Genomic DNA, 15,211 nt, shown 5'->3' on the forward strand with positions numbered 1-15,211 from the left:
ATGAAAGGAAAGTCTTTGAGGGCAAGGCCATGCGGCTTTTCTTTGGCGTCAGGAAGTGACGTTTGCTTGTGGGAGGAAGAAGGGGGCAGCCTGGTGCTCTGACTGGGGCTTTTTCCTGAGGACGCTGGTGGAGAAGGGAGCTAGAAATGTGCTCTCCCTTTAATAGATAGATGAATGTAGGCCTTTCTCTCTCTCTTTACCAAATTCTTATTCTCCTTAATAAATGCTTAAAATCCTAACTCTTTTTTTTTTTTTTTTTTTAGTGAGGCAATTGGGGTTAAGTGACTTGCCCAAGGTCACACAGCTAGTAAGTGTTAAGTGCCTGAGGCCAGATTTGAACTCAGGTACTCCTGACTCCAGAGCCGGTGCTCTAACCACTGCGCCACCTAGCTGCCCCAAAAGCCTAACTCTTGCTAAAGCTTATAATTTATTGGCGACCACTCATTAGATATTTTAGACAGACTAGCTAGAATTTTAGCCCTTAACAAGAACAACAGGTTAATTATATCCAGACTAGCTGTATGCCTCCAAATAGACTGATAACTAGGGAACAGATGCATTTAAATGGCATCAACCTACTTCCTAGTACATTGTTCAGGAAGATTTTCTTCAGCAGCTTAGTAACTGATTGCTTTTCCTCCTACCTTTAAAATGACAAAACAGACAACAATATAGGCATCTTTGTTGTGGATGGGTATGTCTGTGTACTATCAGAGTGGTAGTATTTGATTTTTGTGGTGATGGGAATGTTGTCAAAACCTGTTTATAAGCCTTTGGTCAGACTGGAGAAATTATATAACTAATAATTATGTGGGTATGAGAATGATTCATCAAATATCCTCGAATTAGGAAGTTTCCTAATTTTCTGAATGTAAGCCTAGGCTTGTGGGATTTACCATTGGGCCCAATGAATCCCAGATTGGCAATGGTTATTCTGAGCCTTAAAGCCTTAAAACTCTTTGGGGTTTTCAAAGGAATCAGATATCCCAGGCCTATGGGGAGTGGGGTGGGGTCATACTACATACTAACAGTTTTAGTTAAATAATAAGTCAGAAAGGCATGGGTGTTACCATCCTGTTGTTGAGTAGTTTTCTTATACATATTTCTAATTATCTTCCCCTTGTATATTATTTCTTAATTTGAAAATTATTTTCCCTTCAAAGTCTAGAAGACCCAAATGTAGTGTTATGAAACATATGACTGACATAAACTAGAAGAGAAAGAGGGCATGGATGTCAGAATTGGATATACAGTTATGGTAGTAGTGGCAGAAAGGGGATAGTCAATTAAGGGTCAGGTGTGGCAGAGGTCCTAACCCAGAAAGCCAGGTAGGCTCAAGGACTGGAGATGATCCATTGTCTAATACAGTGTCTTGAATATAGCAGGCAATTTTAAAAATGGCTTTTGAACTGAATTTGCTAAGTTGTATCTAGGAGACATTTCCATTTGGGATCAGTGAACCTGGAAAGTTTAGAAAGAAGTTAAATTCAAAAGTCCTGAGGCAAAGGGCAAAGTTTCTGGAAGTTCCAAAGAGGTAATGGAATTGCTGTGAAACTGATCCAAATCAGGAAGACCAAAATTCCATCACTGATCCTTGATATCTTTCCAGTGGCAAACTTACCTTGGAGGCTGCTGCAGCCTTTCAAGAATCTGAGATAATCAAGTTCACTGAGGAAGGCTAATGAGATGAAAAACTTTGTTGAGCATTTAAAATATATTTTATAAGCATAAATTCTTTAAAAACTATCCCAATAGAATCAACACCTATTCTATTGGGTGGAAGCCCTATGGAAGACTTATGGGAGAACATAGGTAAGAGTTGCACAGGATGAGAAAGTATGGATGGATTGTCATCTATACTCTTAATATACCAGTGAGATCATATTTCCACTGAGTTATTAAAGTATCATAGATCATTGCACATACAATGAGATCATAATGGTCAATCTTGAACACCATTAGGTGCTGGGCTCCTTGGAGAAATTGTAACCATGGTTCAAAGGAAGTCCTAAGGGCCATTAACTCCTTTTCACAGACTCTACAGGTATGCTCTGATGAAGACAATTTCCAGGAATAAAAGAGCCTAATAGATCATGGTTCAATCTTAGAAAGTATCACCACTAAAGAGATCAAGAAGGCACTTGCTTCCACCATAAGAACACTGAGGATCAGGGTAAGATGAGATGAGGGTAGTGGTGATGAACCACATCTTGAGCTCCTAGAGTAATTGGCCTGCTGTCTAGTCATTCTAAGTTCTAAGAGATCTTCAGTGTCAGTAATGAGGGAAGAAAATTATGAGCAGTGTGTGATGCAAGTAGTGAGTATGCTGAGAATCTTCTGTGGTCATGATGGCTGCTGGTATTAAATTGCATCCATGTTCTGAGGTTCTCTCCTTATACTTTAGCCACCCTTAGTGTCCTAAGAATTTCCACTATCTAAATGGGCACTTCCTAGTTTGGCATACATTGGGAGACAACATGCAAACAACTCCATACAAACGAGACATATATAGGATAAACCGGAAATAATCAACAGAGGAAAGGCACTAACATTAAGGGAGAATGGTAAAGGTTTCTTGCAGAAGATGGGACTTTAGCTGAGATTTGAAGAAAGCCAGAGAACCTAAAAGGCAGAGATGAAGTAGAGAGGTCCTGTTATGGGAGGAGAACCATTGAAAATGCTCAGAGTTGGGAGATGGCGTGTCTGTCTTGTCTATGGCAGAGCAAGGAGATCATTGGATTTTTGTCTTTGGATTGCAGAGTACATTGTGGGAGGTGAGGGAGCAAAGTACAAGAAAACTGGAAATATATGAAGAGGCCAAGTTATGGAGAGCTCTAAAAGCCAAACAGGATTTTATATTTGATCGTAGAGGCAAGAAGGAACCACTGGAGTTGGTCGTATAGGGAAGTGATATGATCATACTTTCATTGTGCTTTAGGAAGATCAATTTTACAGTTGATTGGAGGATAGACTAGAATGTGGAGAGGCCTGAGGCAGGGAGACTGACCAGCAGGTTACTGAAATAGTGCAGGTGTGAGGTGATATGGGGCCTCCACCAGGGTGATGGTGTTATCAAAGGAGAAAAGGTGGGTGTGGGGGTGTGCAAGAGATGTTATAAAGATATAAACAACAGAACTTGAAAACTGATTTGATTGAGATGGGTGAGAATGAGGAGTTGAGGATAACTCCTCTGTTGAGAGTCTAGGGGACTAGGAGCATGATTGTACCCTGGGAAGTAATAGGGAATGAGGCTTGGGAGAAAAGATAATAAGCTCAGTCTGGGACATGTTGAAGTTAAGATGTCAATGAGATATTACTTTCAAGATATCTAAAAGGCAGCAGAAGATGTGAGACTGAAAGTCAGGAGAAAGTCTAGACAAAGTCAGGAGTTAAGTCTAGACAAATCTGAGAATCGTGCATAGAGATAACAGAATCCAACAATCACATAGATGGAGTCTGAGAACAATATTCTATACCCATAATCCCTCACCTTGGCAATGAAAGGAAGAAAGTGTACTTTTTCAACTCTTTTCCCAGCTTAAACCTCATCATTATAATTTTATAATTTTCTTTTATTGTTCTATGGTAATATTCTTCTAACTAGCTTCCTACCACCAGTTGTTCCCCTGTCCAAATCATCTTTTATACAGCTGACCAAAATAATTTTCTTAATGCACAGGACTCACCAAATCAGGCTCAAATGCCTTCAATGACTTCCTCTAGTTTATGAGATAAAAGACAAATTCCTCAGACTAGCATTCATGTTCTTGACACTTCGGCTCTAACATACCTTACCAATTTTATTCCAGCCAGCCAAATCAGACTACTAACTATTCTTTAATCTTATGCACTCTCCCATTCTTCACACCGATTACTTGGAATGTACTTCCTTCTCATCTTAACCTGTTGAAATCTTTGTGTTTCAAGATCTAGCTCAAGTGTTACTCCTTCCCCCATCCTCTCCCCCAGGCTTCTTAAACTTATTCCACTTGAGACCCCTTTTTGCCTGAGAAATTTTTACACGATACCAGGTAGATAGGTATGCAAAATAGGTATACATAACCTTTTACTGTTGCCAAATTTTTTGTGCTCCCCACATTTAGTTACAAGACTCCATATGGGGTGGTGACAAACAGTTTAAGAAGCTAGGATTCCCACCATGAACAGTCTTCCCTCATACCTCCTAGTAAAAGTGATTGTTCCCTCCTTAAACTTTCCTAAAACACTTTGGATCTTTCCTCTGCCTGTATGACATTCCAGATTGAATCATATTTATTTTGAAACTCTGCTTCTTGAGCACAAGGATTCTGTTGTTTTCCATTTTTGAATCCCCAGTTTAGGTTAAATTTTGGCTTGGTCACTGAAGAAGTCTTGGGGTGGGATTGTGGTACAATTTATATGGGCTAGAAACCCAGTTAGTTCTCTCTTGTCAAGAAAAACTTTCTGGTGGTTAGAACAGGTAGCTCAAGGTGAGAGAACTGAGGCCATTTGCTGAGAGGCCCCTCTTATATATCCTTTTCCTCATCTCACACGACCTAGATGTCTTCTGTCACTATCTCCTCCCCTTCACTTATCTCACATGAAGTGGTCCTTTTTGTCAAGTCAAGCCTCAATTCATGCACAAATGATTCCATTCAAGCCTGTCTTCTTGAGCAGATTGCCTCTTCTATTATCCCTACTTTGTCACAAATCTTCAATTTTTCCCTGTCTACTGGTTGCTTCTCTACTTCCTATAAACATACCCCTCTGTCCCCATCCTCAAAAAAATCCTCACTTGATCCAACCATCCCTGCTAGATCTCTTCCCCCGCCTCCTCCTAACTCTTTGAGAAGGCCATTTATAATAAGTTTCTAGTTCCTTTTAATTCTCTTCTTAATTTACTACAGTCTGGCTTCTCACATTTTCATTTGAAACTCCTTTGTTTTGAGCCTATGAAGAAATTCTAAGAGAGCTGAGTGCATACCTGATCTCTCAACATCAGAACTAAGAATTGACCTTAGTAGGAAGGGGGTAGAAAAAGCCTAAGAATCCAAACAGTATCTTTACCAAAACTGTTAATCATGGCATTGAGGAAGATGCATATCACTGTTGCATGTGTTCTCACCCATGTTGCCCAGGAAAGAGTTCCTGACCCGAGCTGTGGAGAAGCAGTGGCATAACTACATCTCAGCCTAATAGATGGGAAACTTAGAGAGGGGAAATAGAAGGAAAGTGATGGAGTTCTGAATGCCAACTTCCAAGACAGAGAGGGGATTTTCTAGACAATGTAAAGTTTTAGGACAGGAAAATGTAATGATTGGAATGATGCCACATGCTGGAGAGCTACTGTAGGAAAGCTCCACCATAAGGAGAAGGCATCTGAGGGCAAGCCATGTGGTCAAGGTCCTTGGTATCAGGAAGTGACATTTGCTTGTGGGTACTGTCTATCAAGGCTACCAGCCAATCAACTTGAGGAGCCTCCCATTTCTGGGAGGAGGACATGAAGTAGGAAGTAGACACTGGCAGAGGGCTTCTTCCTCTTTTGGTTCCTGACCTCTCCATGGCGGGTCGGATGATGGGGTCTCTTAGGAATAGTTAGATTTTTACCTTTCTCTCTGATCCTAATGCTCTTTAATAAATACTTAAACACTTAAATACTCTTGCTAAAGCTTATAATTTATTGGCGACGACATTAGATTTTATTTATTTATTTATTTTTGTTTTTTAATAAAGTATTTTATTTTTTTCCTGTTACACGTAAAGATAGTTCTCAACTTTTGTTTATACAAGCTTTCCAATTTCAGATTTTTCTCCCTCCCTCCCCTCCCTCCCCCCTCCCCTAGACAGCAGGTAATCTGATATAGGTTATATATATACATAATAACATTAAACATATTTCTGCATTAGTCATGTTATAAGAGAAAAATCAGAGCAATGATGAAAAACCTCAAAATAGAAAAACAACAGCACCAAAAACAAAAGAAATAGTAGCCTCATTAGATTTTAGATAGTATAGCTAGAATTTTAGCTCCTTATAAAAGTAGAACTCTTACATAACTCTAGCTTTTCAGGAACAGGATACCATGATTGGGGGTGGGGCAGAAGGGCAGCAAAGGACGAAGCCACAATATGAGGAAGCAAGAGATCAGGATCTTGTTCTCTGTTACAGCCATTCGTGTTTTTTTGTTGTTGTTTTTTTGATGAGGCAATTGGGGTTAAGTGACTTGCCCAGGGTCACACAGACAGCCATTCATTATTAAGACAGTCCAGGTCAGGGGCAGCTAGGTGGCGCAGCGGATAAAGCACTGGCCTTGGATTCAGGAGTACCGGAGTTCAAATCCAGCCTCAGATACTTGACACTTAACTAGCTGCGTGACCCTGGGAAAGTCACTTAATCTTCATTGCCCTGCAAAAATTAAAATAAAATAAAATTTAAAAAGACAGTACAGATCAGATGGAAAAACATTTCCCTCTGTAGCATCCTCAAGTTAATTTTTTTCTCAGAGGAATCCATGGTCTTAGAGTACCAGAAAGCTAGAAGCCTATATGTGTCTCTAGAATGAAAGCAGACTCACCACATGTCTGGGGGAAGTGGGAGAGAAGAGTTGCTTCATTAGCACCAAATTCATTTTTTCAGAATGGAATTCAAAATTACTGGGGGTTGTACTTTGAACCTGGAAGATTTCTCCCTGGGGGTTGGGGGTGAGGAGGTAGGATTAATTTGAAGTGTGGAGAGAATTGTATTATCTAATTATGAGCTATTCAAAGTCCTTTATGTGTTTTCTGAATTTTCTGTGTGAAATTTTACACACACACACACACACACACCATGTCCCATAAGTGATAAGCATTATGACTTTGCTTGTTTGTGGATCATTATCGACATCTGTGGAAACTAAGACATGAACAGTATTTCCTTAGAGGAACAATACTTTCCAAGAGGAAAGTCTGAGTGGGGAAAAAGAGTTAAGATTCTTTAGAGTTGCTCCTAAGATAAGATTTTAACCTCTTTCTAGCAGTAACCCAAGTTTTGGGGTGAGGAGGGCATGGACTATATCATAGCTGTGGGAACAGAGAGGAACGGGCAAATCATAAAGGCATAAGTAACTAGATATGCTAATAAACTAGTAGAATGAGAATGTACCCTATACTTCCACCCCATCTGGCAAGCCACAGACACAGCTAAAGGAACTGAAGAAATAACATTTGTGATTCAGTAGCAGCTATCTCTCTTCTTCTTGATAGTACAAGCCTTACTTAGAGATTGGGACTTCGCACAACGATTCACTGCTTGACCAGACCTCCCACAATTACATCGTAGAATTTAGGGTTCAAAAAGGGAGTTCTCTGTAATCACTATACAGGAAGGAAGCACCTTTATCTTTATGTTATTCTCTTTTTAATCCCTATGGCAAATTTCTTTCTATTTTGGCTATAAAGGACACAAGGAGACAAACTTTTTGTCACTTTGAAACCTCATGACTTGTCAGTATTGAGTGAGATATATGGAGCATAGATAGCAGTTAGCTTCTGTATTGTATATGTGAAGGAATATCTACAAGTTCAGTTCTCCCTCAAGTTCACTTTTTTTGGGGGGGGGGGAGCTCTGGAACTCCCACTGGACCAGAGCCAAAATGAGCACAACTATACTAGATTGAGAACAGAATGTTCCAGCCAGTGTCAGGCTCCCTGTCCCTCCTCCTCCAACTTCCCCTTACTTGTCTCCTTTGCTTTTTCCAGACTTTTCCCTGTCCCTATCCTTCTATGAGTCCCAGCCCTTTAGTTTGTACCCCAAGGGATTTTTTTTGGGACTGATGGACTGATGAGTAGCTAAGGAAGAATGCAGAATGTGTACCAAAAAGTTCAGTACTTACTGAGGAACAGTTTGTTTTTCCCTAAAAAGGGCAGTCTACAGGGTTACTTAAGAGCCTTTTTTCTGTGATTAGGAACTGTTCTGCCTCCAGCTCCAGGAACATTGTTTAGGCACAAAGCCAGAGCTTCAGGAAAAGTTTTGGCTTTTTTGTCTCCAAGAATGGGTGACAGGGTCGCTCCCAGACTGACTATCATAACCTGTAGTCTATCCTAGCAGAATTGTAGAGAAAACTACAGTCTGCGCTCCCATTTCCAGGGGCAGTCCTTTTAGGGTCATCTGAGGGCAGCAAAGAGCTTAGTACATTTATAGTCAAAGCTGCTGTACAAAGACAAGCAAGTCATTCTGCCAATAAAACATTCTAGTTAGCAAGGTCAGTCCATTAGGCCCCACCCACAAAGAGCAATACAGACACTGACAGCTCCTTCTTCCTAGGAGACTTCTGGGCCCCAGACCTGGCTTCCTTTTCTGACTCTGCCAAAAGCAGCAACTAGTGCACAGTCTCAGAGACAGTGGATTCCAAAGTCTGGGTTACCCTCCAGGGGCTAAGACTGATAATTTCATTATTGATTTAAGTTTGGAATCTGCTGTCTACTTTTCTTATTTATCCCTTCTCTCCTAAACTTTTTTACTTTATAACTCTGAATGTTAATCTATAGTTCTATCCATAAGTTAATAATCCTCAGGGCTTTTTGGAATAATGCTGCTAAATAAATTCAAAGCAAGACCCACTTGTAAAGAATTGATTCCAAGGCTAAAAACAGGTGACTGGGCTCCCAAACTTCCAGGAGAGCACTTAACAAGCTTTTCTCTAAAGCCAAACAGTTCATTTGGAACTATTAACCAACATAATCTTAGAACAGAAGCTGCCTACCTGGGTTACTCAAGCAAACCAGTAAATATATGATCGCTGTGAGTTGATATGGGTCTGGGGGAACTCTCCTTGAGAAGCTAAAGAACAGACACACCTACGAAGTAGGTGTGGCAGCTGCCTGATTGGTGCCAGGGGACAGAGATAACTCCAGAAGTCAGGACCACCATCCCAGATTCAAGCTTTTCCCATCCCCAAAGGGAATTTTCCATAGTCAGGTGGTCACCTCATCCCCACCATCTGTCCTCTATAAAAGCTTTTGTTTTTCTTCTGTTGGACAAGCAAGATGTCTCTAAGATAGCTCATCCTTCCAGGGAAGTCTTTGACTTCCCTCTTGGTCACTTTCTCTAAGCGCCCAAGTAAAAAACTATTTTATTCTAATCAGATTGTGTTCAAGAGTTGTGATTCTTTAAAGAGAAATACCGAAGAACCCCCATACCACCTCTTTCCCCGGTGACATATTTCTGAAGCCCAACATGGGGCACGGGAAATTCCTCTTTCCTCTTGCCACAAAACCCTGAATTTGGCAAACCACAAAGGGCCTTCCGAAATCTGAAACTTCTGTTTTGATCTTCAATCAATCTGGGTAAGAACTTTTTGTGTTTGTATGTCATTTGCCTTGCCAGCGCTCTGCTATTCCACACAATGGGCAGCCAGTTATCTCCCTCCCTTGCGAAAAGTTCAGCCTAACATCTGAACCATGTTCAGACCATTGGATTTAATATCTTTTTAGACAGGACAATATCTGCCTAAAGGTTTAAACAGTCTTAAGCCCATGGGGCAGAAGGAGTGTCCCAAATGATTCCCTTTTAGGGTGCATCCTGAGAAATTGGACTAAATTTGATCTTACAAACTTGAAAAAGTTTGATCTTTTACTGTAACACAGTTTGGCAACAAAATCAGTTGGAATCCCAAGAAAATTGGCTAGTGCATGAGACACTTAACTCTAATACCATTTTGCAATTAGACCTGTTCTGTAGGAGTGAAGGAAATTGAACAGAAATCCCATTTATGCTGGCCTTCATGGCTGTAAGCCAGAACTCAAAGGGGAAGGAACAAAGCAGGATATGCCTGGCAAAATGAACACAACCCAAGGAAGCTACTGGTCATCCTAAAAAGCCTCCTTCCTCCCAGGACCTCAATGATTTATTAGACGACTTTCTCCTGTTGTTAGAAAGCTGCAAGTCCTTGTGACTAGCAAATCATTCTGACCCCCCTCCTCCTCTGAGACTCCACCCCCTCCTGCTCCTCATCCTCACTCCCTTCCCTCTCTTCCCTGCCCACTCCCTATGGGTCAACCCCTGTCATACAACTCCATGTCTGAAACTCCGACCTCTTCTCTTTGCCCAGCGGCTGATCTCAAAACCCCTCTCCTGTGCCCCCCACAGCAGAGTCCCTGCCACACTTGGAGTGAACGTCAGTACTCTTCTGTTTTTCCCACTCAACAGCTGTCTTCACAATTCTCCCCTTACATATTAGAGAAAGTGAGGAAATAATATGGGTCTGGCTTAACTCAGGTTTTCTCCTTGAGAAGCTAAACTGAAGGACAGACACACCTAAGAAGTAGGAGGAGATAAGTGGTGTCCAGGACAAAGAGAGTTCCAGCAGTCAGGACCACCACCCTTCATTCAAACCTCTTTCACCCCACTGGGAGATAAACCCACTGGGCATGGCTGCTACCTGAGCTGTGCCAGGGCACAGAGATACCACCACCCCTCATTCAAGCTTTCCCCACCCCAAAGGGAACTTTCCATAGTCAGATGGTCACCCCTTCTGTCCCCACTCCCCCCACCCCCAATCTGTCCTCTGTAAAGGTTTTGGCCTCCCTCCAGGTCAAGGAGAAATGTGTTTTAGAGAATCTTGTCCCTAAGCCATTTTCTCCCCTTGAGGCAGTCTTTGACTTTCCTCTTGGTCACTTTCTCCAGCGCCCAAATAAAAGACCATGCTAATCTAATTGGATTGTGTGGGAGAGGTGTAATTCTTTAAAAAGGAATACCTAACTCTTCAGTTGTCTGTAAGGTGCTCGGTTCTTCTTCGGAAGCTAAGGCCACGTTGAGGTGAACCCTCACTTCAGCCTGCGACTAGCACCACTACAAACAAGTCTCTCCTCATCCGTCTCCCGAAATGGCCGTCTCCGAGCTCACTTGCATCTACTCTGCTCTCATCCTTCAGGACGATGAGGTTATGGTCACGGAGGATAAAATTAATGCCCTCATTTAAGCAGCAGGTGTAAATGTTGAACCGCTCTGGCCTGGATTATTTGCAAAGGCCCTGAACAATGTAAACATTGCAAGTCTCATCTGCAATGTAGGAGTTGGTGGACCTGCCCCAGCAGCTGGTGGTGCTGCCCCAGCTGAGGAGAAGAAGAAAGAGGAAGCAAAAAAAGAAGAGTCCGAGGAGTCTGATGATGACATGGGCTTTGGTCTGTTTGACTAAATAAATTTTTCGAAACATTAAATAAAAAGCTTAACTTAAAAAAAAAAAAAAGAGGAATACCTAAGAAGCTCCCCCACCCCCCCACTTCTTTCCCCCAAGACAGAGTGAAAGTTCTGGGTCAAACTAATTATAAAACTAGGGTGGGGGGAACTGGCCAAAGAAAGCACAGGCATCCATAATGTTTTCTGCTTGATATTAATCTAGGTGAAGGACTGGAATTTTGGAATTTTGTGTTTAGTATTAAAGAACACTCTTCCCTTCCCCTAAGGGATATCTCTAGAATTCTGAATGGGGAAGCAACCTTGCTCTGGAATATGGGTTTGGAGAGTAGTAAGACCAGAGTCTATATATTCTACATAAGTCTAATTGGTGGCATTATTTGCCACAAAAGCAAAGAAAAATCTTATATGGGACTGTACTATGCACAAAGGACAGTACACCTGTCACAATTCATATCTTAGGTTTGTGTGGGTTCAGCATAAAATCATTGTAATCAGTGGCACCACTGAATCAAGAGTCACAGCTAAAGATGGAAAGACAGGGAAGACCAACAAGGAAACTGATTAAATTATACTTCTATAAACATAACAATGCTTGGTACAAACTAAGCACATAATAAATGCTTGCAATAATTATAATTAAAATACAGTCTCACTGAAGCTAATAAATTCTAGTAGATAGAACATCAGTCTTAGAGTCATCAGGACCAGGGTCTGAATTCCACTTCAGACACCTCCTAGCCATGTGACCGCTGGACATAAAACTTAACCTCTTTGGGACTTTTTTCATGTGTAGAACAAGTAAATTAAAAGCACCTACCAAATAGGGTTATCATAAGATCAATTGGCATAATGTACTTAAAAAAGCTTCAAAAACCGTAAAACATTTTGTAAATTGAGCTATAATTAGAGGGTCTTGATTTAGAGATTTGTTAATTGTTCTTTCAAATTATAGAATGTTAGCTGATGCCGCCAACACAATACACACACACACACAGAACAGACAAAAATCTGGAAATTAATTGTGTTTACAAGGACCAAAGTCTTAAAGACATATTGAAGAACTCTGAGATATATTATATTACATATATTTGTCCTAAAGTAGACATATGGACATATATGCCACCTGAAAAACTATGAAGCAGTTAAACCCTTTATTATAATCTGGCAATCTGTCCTATCCTTATTTTTAGCAACTTTAAAGGAAGAAAAACTTATATCTAGCCTCAAAAGATCATTAAATGACCAAAATTATCTTATCTGTTGATTGAAACTTTTTTCCTCTCTAATCTTTGGCTGAAGTTTTTGCCTATTCTTTCTTGTTCGGTTCCAAAAGAGTTGTAGTCAGTGTTTCTAAGTCATCTTCAGCAGGGTTGGTTTTATCCCAGGAAATACCTCAACAGACACAAACACATACAAGAGCTGAAAGCCAATTCCCAACTCCTCTTTGTGAATCACAATCTTTCCACACAATGACTCCACCTGAATTATCCATTGTCTACAGGACCTAGCATAAATGAATCCTCTGACACAGCATGTAGAATATAAGGGTTTCCTTAAGAGGCCCAATCAATTTCATTTGTGTTTCCACCAAATGAAAATGCACCTTTCACCCAGAATCCACAGACTCACAAAGTTTGAGCTTGAGATTCTGGTTCAACTCTCTTGCTTTACAGATGAGGCCTAAATAAGTGAAATGACTTGCCCAAAATTAAACAGTAAATTAGTGACACAGTGATAGGTCAGAACAATTAGCAAATCAGCTGATCAGGGTCCTGTTTATTTCTCTGTTGTTCATGCCTCTCAGTAGGACACAACTGCCACATCAGCACCATTCAAATTACACTCCTCCAGACCTGTTTGAGTACTCAGGTCTCAGTTCCCCTTCCTTCCAGCAGAAAGATCAAGTAGCCCTGAGCTGGTCTCAATTAGGTCCTCTCCTGGGATGTGTCCATATAAGGGAGGACTGAAGTAATGTCCCTGTGTTACTTCCCCATTAGCTAAGAATTCAAAGAATATTATGGAAATTAGGGTTAAGAATACTAAGTTCTGGGGCAGTTAGGTGGCGCAATGGATAGAGCACCGGCCCTGGAGTCAAGAATACCTGAGTTCAAATCTGGCCTCAGACACTTAACACTAGCTGTGTGACCCTGGGCAAGTCACTTAACCCCAATTGCCTCACTTTAAAAAAAAAAAAAGAATACTAAGTTCCAATTAGCTAGCTTTCTTGCTTAGATTGTAACCCTTAAGTAATCAGCCACTGTTGAACAAGGGGAGGGTCCATTTCGCATTAGGAGCTAGGGATAAAAACGGGGGTGGGGGGGTGGGGGGGATGAACAAAATAAAACAAAACAAAACAAAATAAAACAGTCTAGCATGGTTTGGGAGCAGCTAGGTGGCGCAGTGGTTAAACCACTGGCCCTGGATTCAGAAGGACTTGAGTTCAAATCTGGCTTCAGACACTTGACACTTACTAGCTGTGTGACCCTGGGCAAGTCACCTAACACTCATTGCCCTGCAAAAAAAAGGGGAGGGGTCTTTGAGCTCCTATGCTTTGTACCTGCTAGCTGCACACTAAATTATTGCTTGTGGTGCCCTTTCTCGCAAGAAATAAATAAATAAAAGAGCCTTTGACATATCACCGCTGAGTTCCAGAGGATTATTGAGCAGGGGTCATTTTCCTCTCAGAATATTTAAATTGCTAAAAAGTTCTGGAAAATGTGAATTCCATATATGGTAGGATCCTGGATTCCACCAGAAAATTTGTCCTATTTTCTAGCATGACTTTTTCACATTGCTCAGGCAAATATGTTAATATAATATTAAGCTAGGATTAAAAAATATTTGTTCTTCACAAAGACTTATACATGAAACTTTAATAAATGTGCTAATCATTATCCCCTATTATGGACACCAGTCCATTTTAATTTATAACATATATATGTAACCTACTGTTTTGAAACCCACACTTTGGGCTCATACAGACTTGGTCTAATCTTGGGAATGGCTTCCCAAATCAACAACTCTAGCTTTTATTGTTTCTACTCACAGTTTAATCTGAGAAATCTCATGTCTAGGTCCCCAGGGCTGTGTTTTAAAATGTTCTCTAGATCGAGCACACTCAAGGTAACATGGCACTTATCCATTTATTGGGTAGTGGGGAGCCAGAACTTATTTAAAAAATTAATCCGGGGGTAGCTAGGTGGTGCAGTGGATAAAGCACCAGTCCTGGATTCAGGAAGACTTGAGTTCAAATCTGGCCTCAGACACTTGACACTTACTAGCTGTGTGACCCTGGGCAAGTCACCTAACCCTCATTGCCCCTCAAAACAAAACAAAACAAAAATTAATCCACTGCTCCCACTTTTTAAAGTTCCATTCACTTGGGGCAGCTAGATGGCACAGTGGATAGAGCACCAGCCCTGGATTCAGGAGTACCTGAGTTCAAATCCACCCTGAGACACTTAACACTTACTAGCTGTGTGACCCTGGGCAAGTCACTTAACCCCAATTGCCTTACTAAAAAAAACCAAACAAACCAAAACAAAACAAAAAAAAGTTCCATTCACTTTCCATAGGGTTTTAAAGTTCTTCAGACTTAGCTCCCTCTGGAAGGGAAACTCAAAGGACTGTCACTGGAATAAGCCCTCCTATATTTTAGTGAGTCTCACTTTCCACAACAGTATTTGGAATATGTCCACAGAATCATAAAACTAGAACTGGAAGAGATCTCAGGTGTCAATGGCCACATCAACTCCCCAATTTCCAGTTAGCTTAAAAGGGAGCTGGGGAATAGAAAATCTCAATGGCTGGGGAAAAATTAAATCCAATGTTATCTTTCATGGTTAAAGTGGAACTTCAGTAGAAACTGATAACTAGAGGTAAGTATGCAGTTCCTCAACCCTCTCAGACTTAAACTGCCACTTTGGGGATGGAACTCCACCCAGAAGGAAAACATAGCTGTGACTGCTACACAGACAACAACAGAACATTCTCTAAAGTCCGTTTCTTACCCCACAGAGCCTCATATAAATATTTAGCCTTAAGGAACTGTTC

The 15,211-nt window shown here is 40.9% G+C and overlaps 2 protein-coding genes across 3 annotated transcripts in view; one reads left to right on the forward strand and one right to left on the reverse strand.

The window, feature by feature from the left end:
• RUSC2 (RUN and SH3 domain containing 2) overlaps positions 1–15,211 on the reverse strand; it is a 111,692-nt gene that overhangs the window by 81,299 nt on the left and 15,182 nt on the right. The gene's annotated exons all lie outside the window — the stretch shown is intronic.
• On the forward strand, positions 10,845–11,207 carry LOC122752509 (60S acidic ribosomal protein P1-like). The gene is made up of 2 exons (XM_043999322.1): positions 10,845–10,912; positions 10,988–11,207. The coding sequence occupies exons 1-2, from the start codon at positions 10,845–10,847 to the stop codon at positions 11,154–11,156; spliced, it is 237 nt and encodes a 78-aa protein (XP_043855257.1). The 3' UTR covers positions 11,157–11,207.

The sequence above is a fragment of the Dromiciops gliroides genome, chromosome 1 (assembly GCF_019393635.1).
Source record: "Dromiciops gliroides isolate mDroGli1 chromosome 1, mDroGli1.pri, whole genome shotgun sequence".
NCBI lineage: Eukaryota > Metazoa > Chordata > Mammalia > Microbiotheria > Microbiotheriidae > Dromiciops > Dromiciops gliroides.